The sequence below is a fragment of the Physeter macrocephalus genome, chromosome 11, assembly GCF_002837175.3.
Source record: "Physeter macrocephalus isolate SW-GA chromosome 11, ASM283717v5, whole genome shotgun sequence".
Taxonomy (NCBI): domain Eukaryota; kingdom Metazoa; phylum Chordata; class Mammalia; order Artiodactyla; family Physeteridae; genus Physeter; species Physeter macrocephalus.
The window spans coordinates 173462589-173481193 of record NC_041224.1 but is presented as its reverse complement, the minus strand read 5'-3'; the positions used below and the strand labels follow the sequence as shown (position 1 = coordinate 173481193).

Sequence of the window (18605 nt, the reverse complement as noted above, 5' to 3'; positions counted from 1 at the left end):
TCCGGTTTCTGCCCCAGGGTGCACGCTGGCCTCTGGCCCATACAGGCACCCTTCAGGGGAAGTCTGAGTTCCTTCTGTCTCCATGGCAACAAACCTCTAGCCCGGGTGTTTTGCATGTTTTCCCACAGCCAGGGACCTGTCCTTGCCTGGGTGGCCACTCTGCCTTGTGATGCAGAAACCTGGGGCGGGGACTGTTGCGGGGACTGTTGCGGGAACGTGGCTTAGCTGCAGGGTGACCTCTATTCTGGGGAGGCAAGACCGGGCAGGTCCAGCACAACCTCCAAAGCGCCCTGGAGCCCCTGGGTGCCCGGTGGGCAGTAGGGCGTCCCGTATTGCTCAGCTGTTAGAAATGAGGGTGGACGTCAGACTAGCTGTTCCAGCCCTGCCTTGGCCTTTTCCCAGCTGTGTGGTCGTGGAAACGTTACTACACCTTTCAGAGCTTCAGTTTGCTTCCCCACGAGCCGGGATGACCATAGCGCCCGCTGAGAGAATGAAATGGGACTTCCCTTCAACAGTGTTCCATGCGGTGTCAGCCTCAGCACATGGGAGCAGGTGTCACAGTTTGGGGTGAGGGGGTCTGGTTAGGACACCGGAGTTTCCTCCCCCTCTGTTCCACCCTCTCCCCCTCTGTCTTGATGTCCCCATGTCTGTCAAATGGCGGGTGGCCTTGATCATCTCCCTCCGAGCTCTTCTGGCACTGAAAGCTGGTCCTTGACCCAGGCAGAGAGATTTGAGAGGCACCAGCAGGGGACTCCAGGGGACTCTGGGCTCTTAGGAAGCATCTCCTGTCTCTCACCTCCTAGGATTCTGACCGCAGGCATGGCTGCCACTCCTGGCCCAGGGACAGATGAGGAGAGAGATTCAGAGGCCAGGAGTGGTGGAGTCAGGATGTGAACTCGGGGCTTTTTTTTTTCTTTCCTCCTTCCCCTTCGTCCTCTTCCTCTTCTTTTTAATCGACGTATAGTTGATTTACAATGTTGTGTTAATTTTTGCTGTACATCAGAGTGATTCAGTTATACATATATATGTATTCTTTTTTTAAAATTTAATTAAGTAATTTTTGGCTGCATTGGGTCTTCGTTGCTGCACGCGGGGCTTTCTCTAGTTGCGGCGAGCGGGGGCTACTCTTTGTTGCACTGCGCGGTCTTCTCATTGCGGTGCCTTCTCTTGTTGCTGGGCACGGGCTCTAGGCACGTGGGCTTTAGTAGCTGTGGCACGAGGGCTCAGTAGTTGTGGCTCGCGGGCTCTAGAGCACAGGCTCAATAGTTGTGGCACACGGGCTTAGTTGCTTTGCGGCATGTGGGAATCTTCCCGGGCCAGAGCTCGAACCCGTGTCCCCTGCATTGACAGGTGGATTCTCAACCACTGCGCCACCAGGGAAGTCCTATATATATATTCTTTTTTTTATATTCTTTTCCATTATGGTTTATCATAGGATACTGAATATAGTTCTCTGTGCTATACAGTAGTACCTTGCTGTTTATCCATTCCATATACAATAGCTTACATCTCCTAACCCCAGCCTCCCACTCCATCCTTTCTCTAGCCCCCTCCCCCCGGCAACCACAAGTCTTGAACTCAGGGCTTTTGACTTGATGCTGTTCACTCCACCACACTGCCTGTCTCAGACAATACAAGGACAGTGTTCTACATCAATTATCAGGAGGACAGTACTGATGAGGCAGGATCCAATCAACATTAAGACATTGGCATTTGCTGGAAGAAGTGGATTCCAAAATTTATTTTTTTTCCCCGTAATATCTAAAAGTAGCCCAGCTGGATCACAGAGAGAGGAACCTGGGAGGAGCCGATGGAAGTTGGGGAAGTGTCTGTCCACCTTCTCGGCCCCTACCCACCGGCCAAGGAATCTTTGCTTCAAGACTTAAGGATGAATTCCCTGGCAGTGAGCAGCTAGGAGGGAGATGGGGGGGGACGGACGGTCCTGGCAGCAGAAGCCTTGATTTTGTCATCATCAAAACAGAGTTAAGAGACCCCAACACCTCCCAGTGGGGTTGCTGGGAGGATAAATGAGACAACTGGGGACAGTGCTCAGCAGGATGCCCGGCATGGTGGGGACACACCTGAAAAAGGCGTTATCGTGGTTTTATTATTACTAATCCTCCTAATGTCGCTGCAACAATGTAGTGTGGCCTGCACCTCTTGCCTGGATTTCTAGGCTGCAGATTTGGCAAAGGGAATCCTAGCATACCCAGAATACTTTGAAAGACTCAGGGGAAAGGCAGAGGCTGCTCAGGAAATTAGAAAGGTCAAAACACGAGCGCACTAACATGAGTTGATTAATACATATACATTCCCTGTAATATATACATGAGATGTAAAATGGTGGCAAAAAGCAAGAAGGTGATTACCTTAAATAAAAGTCAAGTGTCCCCTTGGGCTGGGGGGAGAGGAGATTGGGATTGAGAGGGTCATGGTCGGTGGGGGGGGCGGGGGTTATGAGGGAATTCACCTTGTAATTACTTGTGAGTACAGGTATGTTTCATGCACCCCTCTATACCTAGATCCTGTTTCATAAATTTAAGCAGGTTTAAAAAAAAAAAAGGCAAGGGAATGATAATGCAAAATCAAGGTGGTCATCTTTGATGGGGGAGAGGGTACAGGGTCAGCCTGCTCCATTCTCCGTGGGATCCACTGTTTCTGTGGGCTCGTGGGCATTATTTAAAAATATTTTTATGCTTCATCACTTGCAAATAAGAAACATATATACATATACAATGTGTATGATATGTAAATATGATACATATATAATGTAATACAATATATATTCCATTTTTTATATATCAAATCATACATACAAATAAAATTAGAAGGTAATAGAGAGCATTTTCACAAAGGTCTCTTAGAAAATCACACTCTTCCCAGAGATTCAAATGTTAATCTGCCTGGGTTTAAAAAATAAAACAAACACAAATCCTGTTGTATAACAGACACATGGTTTCTCATTCAGTAGAAGTAATCTCCCTCTTCTGAAGTCATAACAAGAAAGTGACTTTCACACTCTACCATCTCAGATGATCAACAGGATTTTTTAAAGTCCTGGCCTCATGATTTATGCTTCTGAAATCAGAAAATCCTGACGTATTTGAGCTGGGAGGAACCTCAGGTCCCCTGGACCCATCTGCTGGTTTTACGGCCGGGGGAATGTGAGGCACGTAGTTAGAGAAGACAGTTCGCTCTGTGCTGCTACACGTATGTGACTCTCATCAGGACACCACCCACCACACCTGTGCTGCTACTCCTACTAGTACTACAAGGCAGGGAAATGGGTGGTATATCTGAGATTAAACTCATGCGATCGTTTCAATTTTAAAAAGTCAGAAGAGAGCTACAACAAGCGGTGACCACAGCACTTCCAGGACTTACGCGATCAGAAACATCATCAAAGGAAATATACAAGCAGTGCCTTTCCTCCTGGAAGCCCTCTTAGGGCTCCTCCTACTCTTTGCAGGGCATGCTTGATATATTTATAAGTTATCAAAGCAATTTTGTGCCATGGATGTGGTGATCCCCATTTTTCAGTTGGGGAAACGGGTTCAGAGAGGTTAACCGTCTTGCCCCAAATCACATGACCGGTAATTGATGAGGCAGGAGTTTCACCCCAAGGGAGTACTAAAGAGACGAGAAACTGTTTTAAGTGTGCTGTGTGTAAGCACACCCTTCACTCCTCAGATGCCGAAGCCCACAGTGGCACTGGCTGACTCTAAGTCAGGAGCTTTATTTGAGATCTGGAAAGAGCTGAGCCCCTCCCAAGTGACATTTGCTGAAATAATGCAGCAGGGCTGACTCACTGGGGGAGACTCTTTCCTTGCTGTTGCAAAGAGCTGGCCTTTCTGTGATGCTAGGAGGCGCCCTTATTCACAGACCTGTTTGACCTTCAACTGGGCCGGTCTCCGTTTCCTGCCCTTTAAAAAGGGAGGTTGGAATTAGGAGATCTCTTAAGGTGCCTTGAAGTCTGAATGTTTCCTCTCATCCAAGAACCACAGGCTCACAGTAGGTATTTGGGGACCTTCAGTCTGGCCGCTGCAGTCTGCCCCCCTGCCCCTCCCAGGAGGGGTCAGGTCACTTAATCAGGTGATTCCCTGTTTATCTGCCTCCAATGTCCCCCCGCCCTCCGCCCCCTTGCTCTAAGGATTAAGTCCCAAGCCTCCAGCCTGGGAGGAGGCTCATCCTGATCTATCCCACCCCCAGACTGAGCTCCAGAGGTTACCTCTACCCAGCTGTTACCTCCCCACCAACACCTGGCTAGACATCACCTCCTCCAAGAAGTCTTCCTCAACGAGCCGGTCAGGCTTGGTGATTCTGTTTTCATGGTCTCATTGCACTTTGCAAGTGATAGGTAGTTTTCGGTTTTCGTGTTGATTTCCTGCTAGATTATGACCTCCTGGAGGGCAGGGATAGAGGATTATTTATTCTCACATCCCAACCAGAAAGAGCTTATTATTATTTTCATTATTATTATTTAACGAAAAGGCTTTACGGTTTAAAACAGGATCCTACAAACTTGAGGGGAGCTGATGCTCACACCACCCCTGAATGAAGCGGTCAGGGCACATCCTAATAATTCCCAGGACACAGAGGAGAAAGGTGACCCGAGGCTGGGGAGAGAAGGTGTCACACGCCTTCTCTCCCTTTGTGGCCCTCTTCAGGGGACTTTCTCCTTGGAGAACCGTCCATTTTCCTGTACTCTCCGGGGGCTGGCCCTGGAACTCTGGACACATCTCTTGGCCTCTCTGGGACTCAGACCTGACGTTTGTTCTCTCTCCTGTTCACGCCCAGCGTTTCGGCCGGGTCTTCCTTCTTGCTCCTCCCTCTGCATGAAGCGTGCCTCCTCCAGGCCTTTCCGTGGCGGCTGCTCCTTCTTTTCTTGGAAATCTCACCTCACAACCACAGCCTCCAGGGGGTCATCCTGCCCACCCAGTAATGCCCATCCCATCCCCTACCCCGCTCTACCATGTCCTACCTCCCTGTTTTATTGTCTCTCTAGCACTTATCACTACCTGAAATGATCTTATTTATTTACAGTTGAGTTTAGCTTCTGTCTCATCTACCTGAAAACTCCAGGAGGGTGAGATTGTTTTTCTGTCCCCAGAGCAGCCTGGCCATAGTAGCTGCTCAACATGTATTTACAGAATGCAAGAATGAATGGATCAGTGAATGAATGAAAATGTCTAAGCTGATGTGCTGGATGGGACGCCTTGAGCCACCTTGCCTGGTTTATCATGTCAGGTAACATCTGTTCGGCCCTTACTGAAGTTTCTCTGCATTTTCTCTCTTTATCTTCACAACTGTTCCATGACGTGTGCTCTCTGATAGTCCCGTTTACCGTGAGGTTAACTCACCTGTCCTCAGCTATAGCTCACAGTGAAGTTCAGAACTGAACTCCGACTATCTGATCCCAGAGCGCATGCCGGTCTACACTGGCCTTTCCATGCTGGGAGTGCACTGGGCAGGACACGGTGAGTCAGACCCAGGACTCGGGCCTCCTTGCCAAGCTTCTAGTTCTTTCTCTGCAATCCCCAAAGGCTCTCACACTGCCAGGCCATTCCTCAAAGGAAATCCTCTCTGTGTGGCCAGTGTCATAGGGGTTCAGGAAGGCCACCGGCTCCCCAGAGCTGGGGCCCACCCTGGAGCACCCTGCCCTGCACGCGCCCTTTGCTAGCATGGACCCAAGGATCTCCACCTGCGGCTGGCTCACCAGCTGTCCAAACTTGGTGACCGCAAGCCGGTGGTTGTAGGTTGGATGTGAGCCAGTTGGGGTTGCCAGGTTACATTCCTTTCCTCAGAGCCAGGCAGCCATCGAGCCTGTTTACGTAATTGGCCTATTTATTGGTTTGTTGATTTCAAACTCAACTTTGCTCAGAAATAATTTTAGAAAATGGATTTTTTAAAAAGTCCATCTTGTGGTGTCTCATCCCCATTTCCTTCTCGATAAAACCACCTGAAAGCTTAAGTCCTTGCTTGTTGCTGCTTTTGCTCCCTTGGGGAAGGGAGGGGAGGTCCCCATAAGTTCCTATATTTGTCCCCTATTGGAATCGGCTCCTGGCTGGAGCCACCTTTGCTTCCGGAGCCATAGAGGCACACGTTTGTGCCAGAGATCTGGGCCCTTCCGCCCTGGAAGCTGCTCTCCTTGGGCAGCCGCATTCCTTCAGTGCGCTGACGGAGATGGACATGTCCCTGCCCTGGATGGGAGCAGTCTGGTGGGGGGAGGTGGATGCTTTAAACAGACTGTCCCATCCCAGGGACTATGGCTCAGCTCCCAGGGAGCCGGGAGAGGCCCCGTGATGGACCCTTTAATTTTGTCCTTTTGCGCCTCAGTTCCCTTCTCTGCAAAGTTGTGGGGGACACGTGCTACACTCTTCACCGCGCTTGGTATGTGTGAGCAGGTATCACAAGCCACAAAACCCCGCCTGGAGCTAAGGGATTGTTAAATGCTAGTTTAGCCCACAGAGCAAGGTGTCACCTGTCTTCCTATGCAAAGGACAGTTAGACCTTCTACTTTGCCTGATTTTTCTCTGCTCCTGGGCCTGAGGTGTGGAGCCGGCAGCCTGGAATGGTGACATCAGACAGACCTGGGCTGAGACCCTGATTCTGCCACCTGCAGTGTGATCTTGGCAAGTCACATAAGCTCTACGGGCCTGGACAGCTCGCCGCTTCAGGGGTCTGGTCACACCTTCCCTGCAGAGCTGGTGTGAGGGGCCGATGTGATCACAGGTTTAGGAGGCATTCCCAGCTCCAAGAAAGCACTTGGTTCTGGTTCCGGTCTCTTCCTTCTCCAGCCTTCCCGAGCACTCCCCGTTCCCCCGAGGCGCTCCCTAGCTGGGAGGTGACTTTGGTGACAATTTGGGTCACTTGGAAGGGAGCTCGGCATTTCCGCCTGCCTTGGCCCCAGCACTGGCACTTGTTGGATCCAGCGCAGCTGCTGGTGAGTCAGCCCAGGCTCAGGTGTTCTTGGCCGAGGCCCGTCCAGGGGGTGCGTGATGGGCTGGAGTCGACCCAGCCTAAGCCTGTCCCCTTCGGGGGACTCTTATTGGGGTACACAGGGTGCAGACCACATACCTCAGTCATTCGTTTCCTTCCCAAGGTCCCAGCCATCCCTAATGGCCAATGCAATTTTGTTCTTTCATAGAATTAATTATGGGAAAAAAGTCAATGTCACCGCTCCAGGCCCCATTGTCTGACTCCCAGTCGGGCCTCGGGGTCCTTTTCAATACAGTGAGGGAGCTTAAAGTAGGTCAGAGCTCTGAGTTTGGACCAGGGAGCTACTAGTAACTGACAGGATGACTGAGGTACACTAACTGAGAGCACAGGTGACATAACTCCCTTCTGTCTTCCTCTCCATCTTCCTTTTGACTTTTTCTTTTTAATTCTTCTGATTATCCTATGTTCTCATAATCACCTGGCGCCGCCTTCGGCTAAAGGGTGAATCTCTGGACCTGGGACTGCTTATCTGTATTTTGTCAAAGCTCCCCGGGCGCTTCTCATGCACAGGGATGGTTGAGAAGCCCTGGATTTTGTGCAGAGACCATCTCCGTGTGGAGCTAATCTGGTCTGACACCTCTCTGACACTCGCCCATCTCTCTCTAGGCTCTGACCACCAGACAGAGATAAATAAATGGTGTTTATATTCATTGCATTTATTCCTTTTGATGTTCTATGCAGGGCAATCGATCCTCACCCTGGCTTTCTATTTAAGGTAAAAATAAAAGGTCTCCTCTTAAAATAAATGTTAAGTTTCAACGGGTTGAATTTCTTACAAACGAACGAGAAAAAATTAATAGTGCAGGCGTCCCCAGATGTGGCCCAAGTCATGGATGTGATGATGTACAAATGGCCAAAGTGTGTAAAAACATGGAACTAGAGGACTTCCAAGGGCCCCTCAAAGCCTGACATCCTGATGGATCCAAGGGCTGCTCACCATAGCTGCCCTTTAAACTCTCCAGAAGTGAAACAGAAATAGAATTTCAGGTGAACAAACCCTGCCTGACCCCAGCTGGCTTTTTCTGCTTGTGTCCCGGGGCACCTACCTGTCATCACTGGAGAGTTGGCCTGTGTGCCTTCTTTCAGAGTGATTGTGAGGTTCCTGTTGTCTTTGAACTGTCTTCTAGGGATGCATGCCATGGCACCCCCTGGGGAGGGTGGAACCCAATCCAGGATCCAGGTATGATTCCGGTACCGTCTTGAAGGGCATGGGTAGGTGGCTCCAACAATGTCCCTGGCAGTGCTGGGAGGACCTCACCTTAACGACAAACACTACCTACTTGTCTCTAAGTAAGGGGAACTCCAGAGGGAAAACTGCTTAAGACACGGCTCTCAGCATTTGGAAAACTTTGCCTGATCAGCCCATTCTGGATATCAGGGACTGCATACTATTATATTTCCTGAAAGGGATAGTAAGGAATCTTCTGGATTCCCAGACCTGGAAGAATGCTATGCTGATAGGTAGGGTTGGGGTGAGGTATTTCCCTTGAGCTGATAGAACAGAGGACAGCAAACTTTTTCTGTAAAGGGACAGATGGTAAATATTTTTGGCTTCATGGACCATTTGGTCTCCATCGCAATTATTCAGTTTTTCCATTGTATCTAGAAAGCAACCATAGACACTTTGGAAGTGAATGGGCGGGCTGTGTTCGATAAAACTACTTGGGGACACTGGAAATTGCATTGCGTGTAATTTTCACCTGTCATGAGATATTACTCTTCTTTTGATTTTTTTCCAACCATTTAAAAATGAAAACATCACTCAGCTGGAGAGCTGTACAGAAACAGGTAGTGGGCCACAGTTTAGCTGTCCCCTGCTCTAGAAACCTTCTCTGCAGTGGAGGGTGGACCTTAAAGATGTGAGCAAGTCACTGTTCTAATCATTTCAGTTCTTACAAATAGAGCTCTGAAACAGGTCTGAGTCTCACGTCTGTTAGTTAAAATAGAACCTAGTATTAGTTATTGTACTTAGTTCATTCATCAGCAAATATTAGGTCTAGTGGTGAAGCGGGAGGGAGAACACTGGTCCTGGGCTGGCTGTGGAACCTTGGGCAGATGGCTTAGCCTCTCTGAGTCTCAGTTCTTTCATCTGTAGAGGCAATAATAGTGGGCCAGGCTCTTATAACTCCTCCATGCTGTGCCTCAGATTCTTGGGGAGACCAGCATCATTTGGGGGACCTCACAGCCCTCTAGCAGTTTGGAGAGGCACCAGGCTGAGGGGTTTCTGTGAATATTTTAGGGAGAACTTTGTTGCTCTGCATGGAGCTCCGGTTTAGAAGCCCCAGCGTGGAAACAGGCATCTGGGCAAGATGTTAAGTTTTTCTGAGTCCTCCTGGGAGAGAACGTCTGTGGTGTGTGTCTCTGCAGGGCTAGTAGGGAGGGTTCTAGAAGACAGGATTTAAGGCAGCTGCTTCTGAATAATGGAATCATCCGGGTCTTGGGAAATAAATAGCAGGGGGGATTCCCGACCAGTTTTCTGCCTTGGTTTTCTCTTCTGTAAAATGGAGATGGAAAAATCGGCATTAGCTGCCTGTTTCTTGAGCCCAGCACGTGCGTGTTGGACGCCTACACTGGGTCTCACTCTGAACGCACAAAGGAAGTCTGGGGAGGAAGCCTGACCTTGGATGGGGGAGGCCTCGGGAGGTAAAGCTCAGACAAGGGAAACAGTGAAGGGACCAGAGAGCCTGCGGCAGCCTGGGAAGGTGGCCGAGCCAGTGTTTTCTGCGCCCCTGCGCTTGTCGCAAGACTTAATCAGAGAAGGGAGGAACACAGGCATTAGACTCACCCATCGCTGTGCCCGCTGTTCCCACTGGGTTACCCCGGGGAAAAGCTGCCCTGGACACTGGCAGCTAAAAACCCAGCCCTCACCTGGGAGTGGCTGGGAGGTTGGTGGGGGAGGGGTGTTGGGAGGGGACGTGAAGGTGGCAGTAAGTGTGACCAGCTGTTCCCAGTTTGCCCAAGACTGAGGGGTCTCCTGGGACGCAGGACTTTGGGAGCTAAAACTGGGGAAGCCCCGGGCAAACCAAGACACTTGGGTCACCCTAGTCAGTCAGAGTCTTGCCATCCTGGCCGTGGCACCGGGCAGTCTGGGTCACAATGGACAGTGGAAGAGGGGTCATCTGCACCCTGAGCCTCAGTGCCCCCTCAGACTTGACTGCCCCTCCTCTGAGCTCCCAGAGCCCCTGTGCACGAAGAAGCACTGGCTCTGCTGGCCCCCACGTCTGTGAGCGCGTGAAGACAGAAACCACCCTGTCCTCGGGCCAGCCTCTGCCTGTCCCTGAGCACAGAGCGGGCAGTAAATGCTGTAGGATGAAGGAATGAGGGTTGAGGGTCTCCGCCTTCATTTCCTCCATGCTGGGGACAAATTACTCAGATGCCAATTCATGCTTTGCTACTTTGCACATGCTGTTCTCTGTCCTGCATGCCCTTCCCTCCCTTGGCAGTCTCTCACCACGCTGTGTCCCCTCTGAGCTGAACCTTAACTCTCTAACTGGCCTTCTCTGTTCATTCATCTTCCCCTCCCACCCCCGACATGATGAGCTCCTCAAGGGAAGGTCCCGGCTTAGTATTTTCTCTGCTGCACTTGGCACCTGTAAAGGTTTCTTGAACAATGAGTGGCGCTGAATATGTAGAGCAGCGATTCATTCGTTCACTCACCAACTCCTTGCCGAGGGACTACCGCATGCCAGGCACTATTCTAGGCAGAGGGACGGGAGCAGTGGACACGACTGGCAAAATTTTTGCTCTGACGGAACTTACATTCTAGAAGGTTCTAGAACCATCTAGCTTCAACAAGCAAGCAATAAGTAAACAGACCATATCCGAAGGCCACATGCCCTGGCCAGTTGCTGCCAGGCTGGAGGCTGCAGTTCCGTGGAGGGGAAGTGATTCAGGCCCAGCACGTGTGGCTCCCCTCCTGTGGATGCAGAAGGGACACACCTTCCCCTGGGTGGTGGCGTCCCTACTGTTGAGCGCGGTCAACTCGGGGAGGGTGACATTTGCCTTTCATGCAAACCTTGTAGGCCATCAGTCCTTGCAAGAAAATCCACCAAAGCTAACATTGTGCAACAGGAGGGGAAAAACACGTTTTGGGAGGTCATGTGCTGTTTGTGCCGGGTGTGGGAGGCCCCGTGTGTCTGACCCCGGCCCCTGGGGCGGGAGCGCAAAGAATGGGGCTCACGTGCTGACCGCCCCTCTCCCCCAGCTGCGTGGGTGACCTTGCTGGGCAGCAGCAGGAGGGCCATGGGCTCTGCCAAGGGGTTGTTGGAGAGCCCAGATTCCTCCAGGAGGAAAGGGATGAAACTCCCTCCCATCAGGGGGATAAGGAGGGGGCTGAGCTTGGTCGGCTTCCAAGCGCTGCACACAACAGTGAGGTATTGTCCGCTGGGACTGACGGGGAGCTCGGCCCTGGACACAGTCCCCTCCGGGAGGGAGGAGCGGAGTCCGGCAGGGCCAGGTGCCCCATGCCCGGGAAACACACTGCTCCCCAGAGCCCCAGATGGCAGCTCCCTGCTGCCTGGGTGCTGGTAGCCCCTGGTCCTGAGGTCCCAGGGGCTTGGGTGGCACCTCTGTGTCTGCAAGGACGTGACTCACCCCTGCTGGTGACCCCCTCATGTTGCCCTCCACCCCGGAGAGCAAGGACTGAAGACTTAATCAGTCTCCAAGGCCGGGGCCCTTGGCTTCACTTAGACACATCGTAAAACTGGCGTCTTGAAGCCTGGAAAGGAACTGGCATGTGATAATTATAATTGCACAGCCTGTTAACGATTGACCTTGGACTCCAGGGAGGTGAAGGCTCCTGGGGGGAGTCTCAGGGGTGCTCTGAGGCTTCCAGATATCAGGCACGGCATCGAGATAAGGAGGATGGACTCTTCTGGATGACTCAGTAGATACCACCTTGCAGCTCCAGCAGAATGCGGACAGTTTTAAACCTCTTGGGCTCTGCTGAGGGACTGTTAGGGAGAACAAGGCAGCAGGATACCTTCTGTATGACCTTGGGCAGGTCACTGAACCACTTTGGACCTGGATTTCTTTATATAGAGAAGACAGTCATTCCTACTTAACAAGAGGTGAGAGACCTCAATAAGCTGTGTGTAAACACCTAACATGGGGACTGACACCTGGTACATGCTGAACGGTGTTAGTTGCCAGCCCGGTATGCCCTGAAAAATCCTGGAGGGCTCCCTGGAGGCAGTGGTGCCAGAACTGATGAATGAATGTGGGCAGGCAAAGAAGAGCACTGAGCGGGGAAGCCACATGGTATGTACAGGGAGCCCCAGGGAGCTCTGGCTCAGGAAGAGGAGGTGGGAATCGGTGGGAGGTGAGGCTGCAGAGGTAGATGGAGAACGACCTCAACTGTCCTGGGACACGCTGTGGACTTTCTCAAGTACGGGCCGTGGAGCCTTGGAGGGATTAAGTCAGAAAGGCCTTTGACTCTGAACCCTAAGTGCCCCTTTCTGCCAAAAAGAGAGGACTCTGTTCCATCTGCCTCCTCAAGACTCAGGGCCCAGGGGCTCAGGCCCCAGGAAGAAGCACGCTGGGCCTGAGCCCCTGTGGGGACGTGGGTCTCCCCAGGGGTTCGGCCAGTGCAGCCCCGGGAACTCCCTTGCTCCGAAAACTCCCATTTGGAACAAACCCTGCCTTCTTTAGGCTGTTCTTCTCACAGCTGGGGTGCCATTTATTAAATGAAAGTGCGGTTCAATTTGTTCTGTATCCTTTTATAAACCAAACCTGAAAACCATAGGAGGGCATTTTTCTTAGGTGAGAAGTAAAGCGTGCTGGGTTTTCTAGTCTGCCTTGATCCTGGTGATGACACAGACCCAGGGTCAGCAAGATCCTGCCTGTGTGGGTCCTGTGGGTCCTGTAGGTCTGAAAGGCACGTCTTTGTATTGAGGTCCTACTGTACCCCAGGCTCAGTGCCAAGCCTTTGTTGTTGTTTTTTGTTTTGTTTTGTTTTAAATTTAATTATTTATTTTTGGCCTTTTGTTTGTTTTAAATTTATTTATTTATTTTTGGCCGCGTTGGGTCTTCGTTGCGGTGTGCGGGCTTTCTCTAGTTGAGGTGGCTTCTCTCTTGTTGTGGAGTATGGGATCTAGGCTCGTGGGCTTCAGTAGTTGTGGCACGTGGGCTCAGTAGTTGTGGCTCGCGGGCTCCAGAGCACAGACTCAGTAGTTGTGGAGCATGGACTTAGCTGCTCTGCAGCATGTGGGATCTTCCCGGACCAGGGCTCGAACCCGTGTCCCCTGCATTGGCAGGCGGATTCTTAACCATTGCGCCACCGGGGAAGCCCAGTGCCAGGCCTTTGTATGCTTGTTGGTGCCATTGGTATACTCACTTTACAAATAAGGAAACTGAGAAACAGAGAGGTTAATAAACTTGCCTGGGTTCACACAGCTAGTAGATAAGGAAGCCAGATTCAGTCCCACGCTGGCCATACTTCACGGACTACGTTTTCTGTACAGCATAATGTGAAAGCTGGGCTTCCTAATTCTAACTTATTTTAAAAAGTCGAATGGAACTGTGAAATCTCTTAATTTGTTATTAGAATGTATGCAGCCTTAAAGTACTTTACTTTTTTAAAAAACTACTACTGCCCCCTTAAAGAAATTGACATTTAAAAAATGTGCCTATGATTCCAGTGCTCTAAGAGAACATTCTACTTTTTCCTGTGTTCCTTTCAATCTTTATCTTTTTTCACACAGTTTTTGTATAATTTGCACAGCAGGAGTTGGCAAACTGCAGCCCACAGCCCAAATGCCACATGATTTTGTAAACAAGGTTTTACTGGAACACCGCCATGCTCATCATTTACATACTGTCTATGGCTGTTTTCACGCTACAACTACAGATCTGAATAGTTGTGACAGAGACCATCTGGCTTACAAAGCCCAAAATATTTACTATCTGACCCATTCCAGAAAAACTTTTCAACCCTTGGTCTAGAGGGCAAAGAGTTGTAATTGAAGTATAGTTGATTTACAATGTTGTGTCAGTTTCTAGTGTACAGACAGGTGATTCATTAGGCTTTTTCATATTCTTTTCCATTATAGTTTATTACACGATACTGAATAGTAGTTCCCTGTGCTATACAGTAGGACCTTGATGATTATCTATTTTATATATAGTAGTTTGTGTCTGCTAATCCCAAACTCCTAATTTATCCCTCTCCCCCCTTTCCTCTTTGGTAACCATAAGTTAGTTTTTTATGTCTGTGAGTCTGTTTCTGTCTTGTAAGTTCATTTATGTCATATTTTAGAATCCTCATGTAAGTGATATCACATGCTATTTGTCTTTCTCTGTCTGACTTACTTCACTTGGTATGATAATCTCTGGGTCCATCCATGTTGCTGCAAATGGCATTATTTCATTCCTTTTTATGGCTGAGTAGTATTCCACTGTGTGTGTGTGTGTGTATGCGCGCGTGTGTGTGTGTGTGTGTACCCCACATCTTCTTTATCCATTCATCTGTCGATGGACATCTAGGTTGCTTCCGTGTCTTGGCTATTGTAAATAGTGGGCAGCGTGCTCTTTTTTCTCTTCAGACACAGCATTGTTCCATGGTGTTAATCATCACGTTTCTCAGTGTAAATGGCCCAGGACATTCCATGGGATGGATGTCATCAATTTTCCTTAACCATTTTTTTTTTTTTTTTTTTTTTTTTTTGCGGCAGGCGGGCCTCTCACTGCCGTGGCCTCTCCCGTTGCGGAGCACAGGCTCCGGACGCGCAGGCTCAGCGGCCACGGCTCACGGGCCCAGCCGCTCCGCGGCACGTGGGATCTTCCCGGACCGGGGCACGAACCCGCGTCCCCTGCGTTGGCGGGCGGACTCTCCTTAACCATTTTCTTTTTGCTGGACAGTTAAGTGGCATCTTTTTTTTCTCAATATTTGTCTAAAACACTTATATAGCACCTACTGGCTACCAGCACTGTTTACCAGCATAACTCACTTAATCAGATCAGTGATAAGAAGTTCATACTATTATTACTTCCACTTTACAGATGAGAAAGTGAAGTCAGAGGAGTTAAATCCACTTGGCTGAGGCCTCATTGTTTTTCAGCGGCGACGTTAGGCCTGAATGTGCTCAGCCAGTTGGCTCTGGAGTCTACACTCTTAGCAGCTGTTAGGAAGTGTCCTGGAAGAGGCAGGCCTTTGTGACTCTGTGTGCGTGTGTGTGTGTGTGTGTGTGTGTGTGTGTGTGTGTGTGTGTGTGGGGGGGGGGGGGGGGCGCGCGCGGCGCACGCACACGAGAGAGAAAGATTGATTTTAGGGAACTGGCTCACATGACTGTAAGAGGCTCTGTGAGGCCAAAATCTGATGGAGTAGGTTGGCAGGCTGGAGACTCAGGAAGAGACGCAGCTCAAGTCCAAAGGCGCTCTGCTGGCAGAACTCCTTCTTGCTGCAGGAGGGAGACATGGGGTAGCGGTGGTGGTGTCTGTCCTGGTCCTATTGAGACCATCAACCGATTGGATGAGGCTCACCCACACTATGGGCTGAGCCTCATCAATTAGATTAATTGATCAATTAAATAGTAATCTTATTCAAAAAAACACCCTCATAGGAACATCCATAACAATGTCTGACCAAATATCTGGACACCACGGCCCAGCCAAGTTGACATATACAATTAACTACCGTGGCCTGCACCCAGGAAAGCTGCCTGCTACCAGGCTGGTGGTAGGGGTGCCAGTCAGTGGTGTGGTATGCTGCTACTGTGTTGGACAACTCAGAGGAACAGCGATCTGACACGGAGCTCCTCACTAAAGGATACACTACTTTGTGTTCAGTTCATTTCTATTTATAAGCTGTGTGTGTATAATACTCTAGTTAGAGGAAAGGAATGAATTATATAAATTTCTACAAATAAATCAAGTAATAATAATTCTTAATTATTTGGAATTATCCACCATATCTAAAATGTTAAATTTATTTCCCCTACCATTGTCTTACTCAAGGCTGTCCTAATCTCTAGATCCTCTCCCTCAGCATAATTTGATGGCTTTTCAGGCATTTCCTGATTACTCTTCATCTGTTTTGATTCTATTTTCCTTGCCTTATTTATCTCTTTATTGTCTATAAAAATTAACAGGCATTTGGACTCTTCTAATTTTTTTGTTACTATGAATAATATTACTACGAACATTTATTCATAAGTGTTTTGGTATATATGCCCACTCATTTCTGTTGGGGTTATTCCTAAAAGTGATACACCTGCACGTGCTCAATTTTATTAGACTATGTAATACCAGTTTCCTCAAGCCGTGTGTCTGAGAATTCCAGATGCTCTACCTTTTCACCAACACTTGGTAGTGTAGTCTCACCAATCCAATGAGTTAAGATGAGTATTTTACTGTGGTTTTAATTTGTATTTCCTGAGTAATGTGTGTGTGTGTGTGTGTGTGTGTGTGTGTGGCAGGGGGAGGGTGGCCCGCGCGGTGACTCACCAGGAGTGAGCCCCACCCTTCCCAGCCCAGCCTAACCACCCAACATCACCCAGATTTGGCTAGTCTCTGGCCCTCCTGGTTGCACACCAGGCAGCTACAGCCCTGTGACCACAAACTTTGTTTCTGGGTGGAAAACAGCCCTGAAAAGAAGGCCAGCTGCTGATGCGGAAGAGAAAAATGAATTCTCCCGGTCAGAAAAAGACCTCTTGGGCGGGATCATACAAGAGTAGGTTAGGGCTCTGCTTTGTGGCCAGGGGGGTACAGATCTTGCTCAAACGTTAAACCAGTGATAAATTTGCAAATGTTCTAGTTGGACTGAGAAAAGCAACAACAAAAATGTGACATAACTGTCCAGCAAAATGGAAATGATTAAGGAAAGTTTGTGACATCCACCCCAGGGAATATTCTGGGTCATTTACAAGGAGAAATGTTAATAATTAACACCATGAGTCGGGTGTAGCCCTAGTCAGGGGGCCTTTGGGAAGCTGATGAGACCTGCAGGCCTTGCCAGGAGAACAAGCATACACACAAGGTGCTGCATAAGATTTCAGGAGGCTCAGGGAGCCCTCATAGCCTAATCCAGGGGTCTTACCCATTGTCGGGGAGGGGGGCAGGTTAAAACCCCTGGTCCCCAGAGACATTCTGTTTTTTTTAAATAAATTTATTTATTTTGGGCTGTGTTGGGTCTTTGTTGCTGTGCGCAGGCTTTCTCTAGTTGTGGTGAGTGGGGGCTACTCTTCGTTGCAGTGCGGATTGTCGTGGCTTCTCTTGTTGCGGAGCACGGGTTCTAGGCATGCAGGCTTCAGTAGTTGTGGCACGTGGGCTCAGTACTTGTGGCTCGCGGGCTCTAGAGCGCAGGCTCAGCAGTTGTGGCGCACGGGCTTCGTTGCTCCGTGGCATGTGGGATCTTCCCGGGCCAGGGCTCGAACCCGTGTCCCTTGCATTGGCAGGTGTGTTCTTAACCACTGCGCCACCAGGGAAGCCCTCGCATGTGGGATCTCCCCGGGCCAGGGCTCGAACCCGTGTCCCTTGCATTGGCAGGTGTGTTCTTAACCACTGCGCCACCAGGGAAGCCCTCACAGAGACATTTTGAAAAGTGAATTTAGTGAGTGCTACCCACGGGACACTTGTGAGGTGAGCTAGTGGATACCAGAAGGTCTCGGGTCGAGAAATGCCATATTGTAGAGACTGGGGTGGGGGCGGGCGGGGAGGGTGTTGAGAAGACTCTGAACACTGTGTCCACCTTCCAGCAGAAGGAAGGGACCTGAGCTGTCACGTGACCCAAGGGCGCAGGATTCGGTCGGTCCTGTTCACCTCTCTGGTCTTCAGCACCAAGCAGAGCCTCTGGTACAGAGCAGGCGTTGCAACAAGCTCTGGCATGGAATGAATGAAGCGCCTCCCGAGCTCTGGAACAGAGGGAAGTTGGGCCTGGCGTGGCTCTGGGTTAGAAGATGAGATGGGCCCCTCTCTCGGCCTGTTCACACGGGTCCTTAGAGGACACGCCCTTCATCATCACCTGGCCTGGCGGCTGGATGGAGTGAGAGGCACAGAGGGGGAGAAGCGAGGGGGGAGCCGGGTGTTTCTCGGCCGTCAGTTCCTGGAAACCCAGCTCGGGCCTCCACAGCCTGGCTGGTGCCCCATCTGGCCTGATTCATTTCGAGCCATACGCTGAGAGGCCTGGCATCTCTGGGCCCATCGCAGTCCCGCCCAAACTGGGCATGCCTCTCACTCAGCGAGTCCCCCATCTCAGGCAGGCTCCCTGCAGAGGACTTGGCCTGGGCACCTCTTCAGTCTGACCTGCAGGGGTTCATGTCCCCCCCCGCCCCCGGCCTCTGCATCAGTCGGGTATGGGACGGGACATCCTGTTCTGACTCAAGAAGGAAGCCCCCTTCTTTTGCCTTCCTGACTCACTTCCTCCTTTTGCTGGCCGTCTTGCAGCATGGCATGGGCGCTGGGGCCCAACAGACCTGGGCCTGCCCCTGACTCTGCGCCTCAGGAGCTGTCTGACCTGGGCAGGAGGGCTGGCCCCTCTGCGCCTCAGTTTCCCCATCTGTAAGGTGACGTGGTCGCCCCTGCCTTGGTGGTTGGTGGTAATGGATGCACCGCACCTGCCCAGCACCTGGCACCCAGCAGGTAACCTCATACATGGGAACTTTGGGTGACAT

At 50.4% G+C, this 18605-nt stretch overlaps 1 protein-coding gene across 1 annotated transcript in view; it reads left to right on the top strand.

The window, feature by feature from the left end:
• Positions 1-18257: 18257 nt before the first annotated feature.
• SYNE3 (spectrin repeat containing nuclear envelope family member 3) overlaps positions 18258-18605 on the top strand; it is a 77980-nt gene continuing 77632 nt past the window's right edge. Inside the window, exon 1 of the mRNA XM_028496367.2 lies at positions 18258-18573. Coding sequence (XP_028352168.1) covers positions 18534-18573 — 40 coding nt within the window. The 5' untranslated portion in view covers positions 18258-18533. The remainder of the gene's footprint in view (positions 18574-18605) is intronic.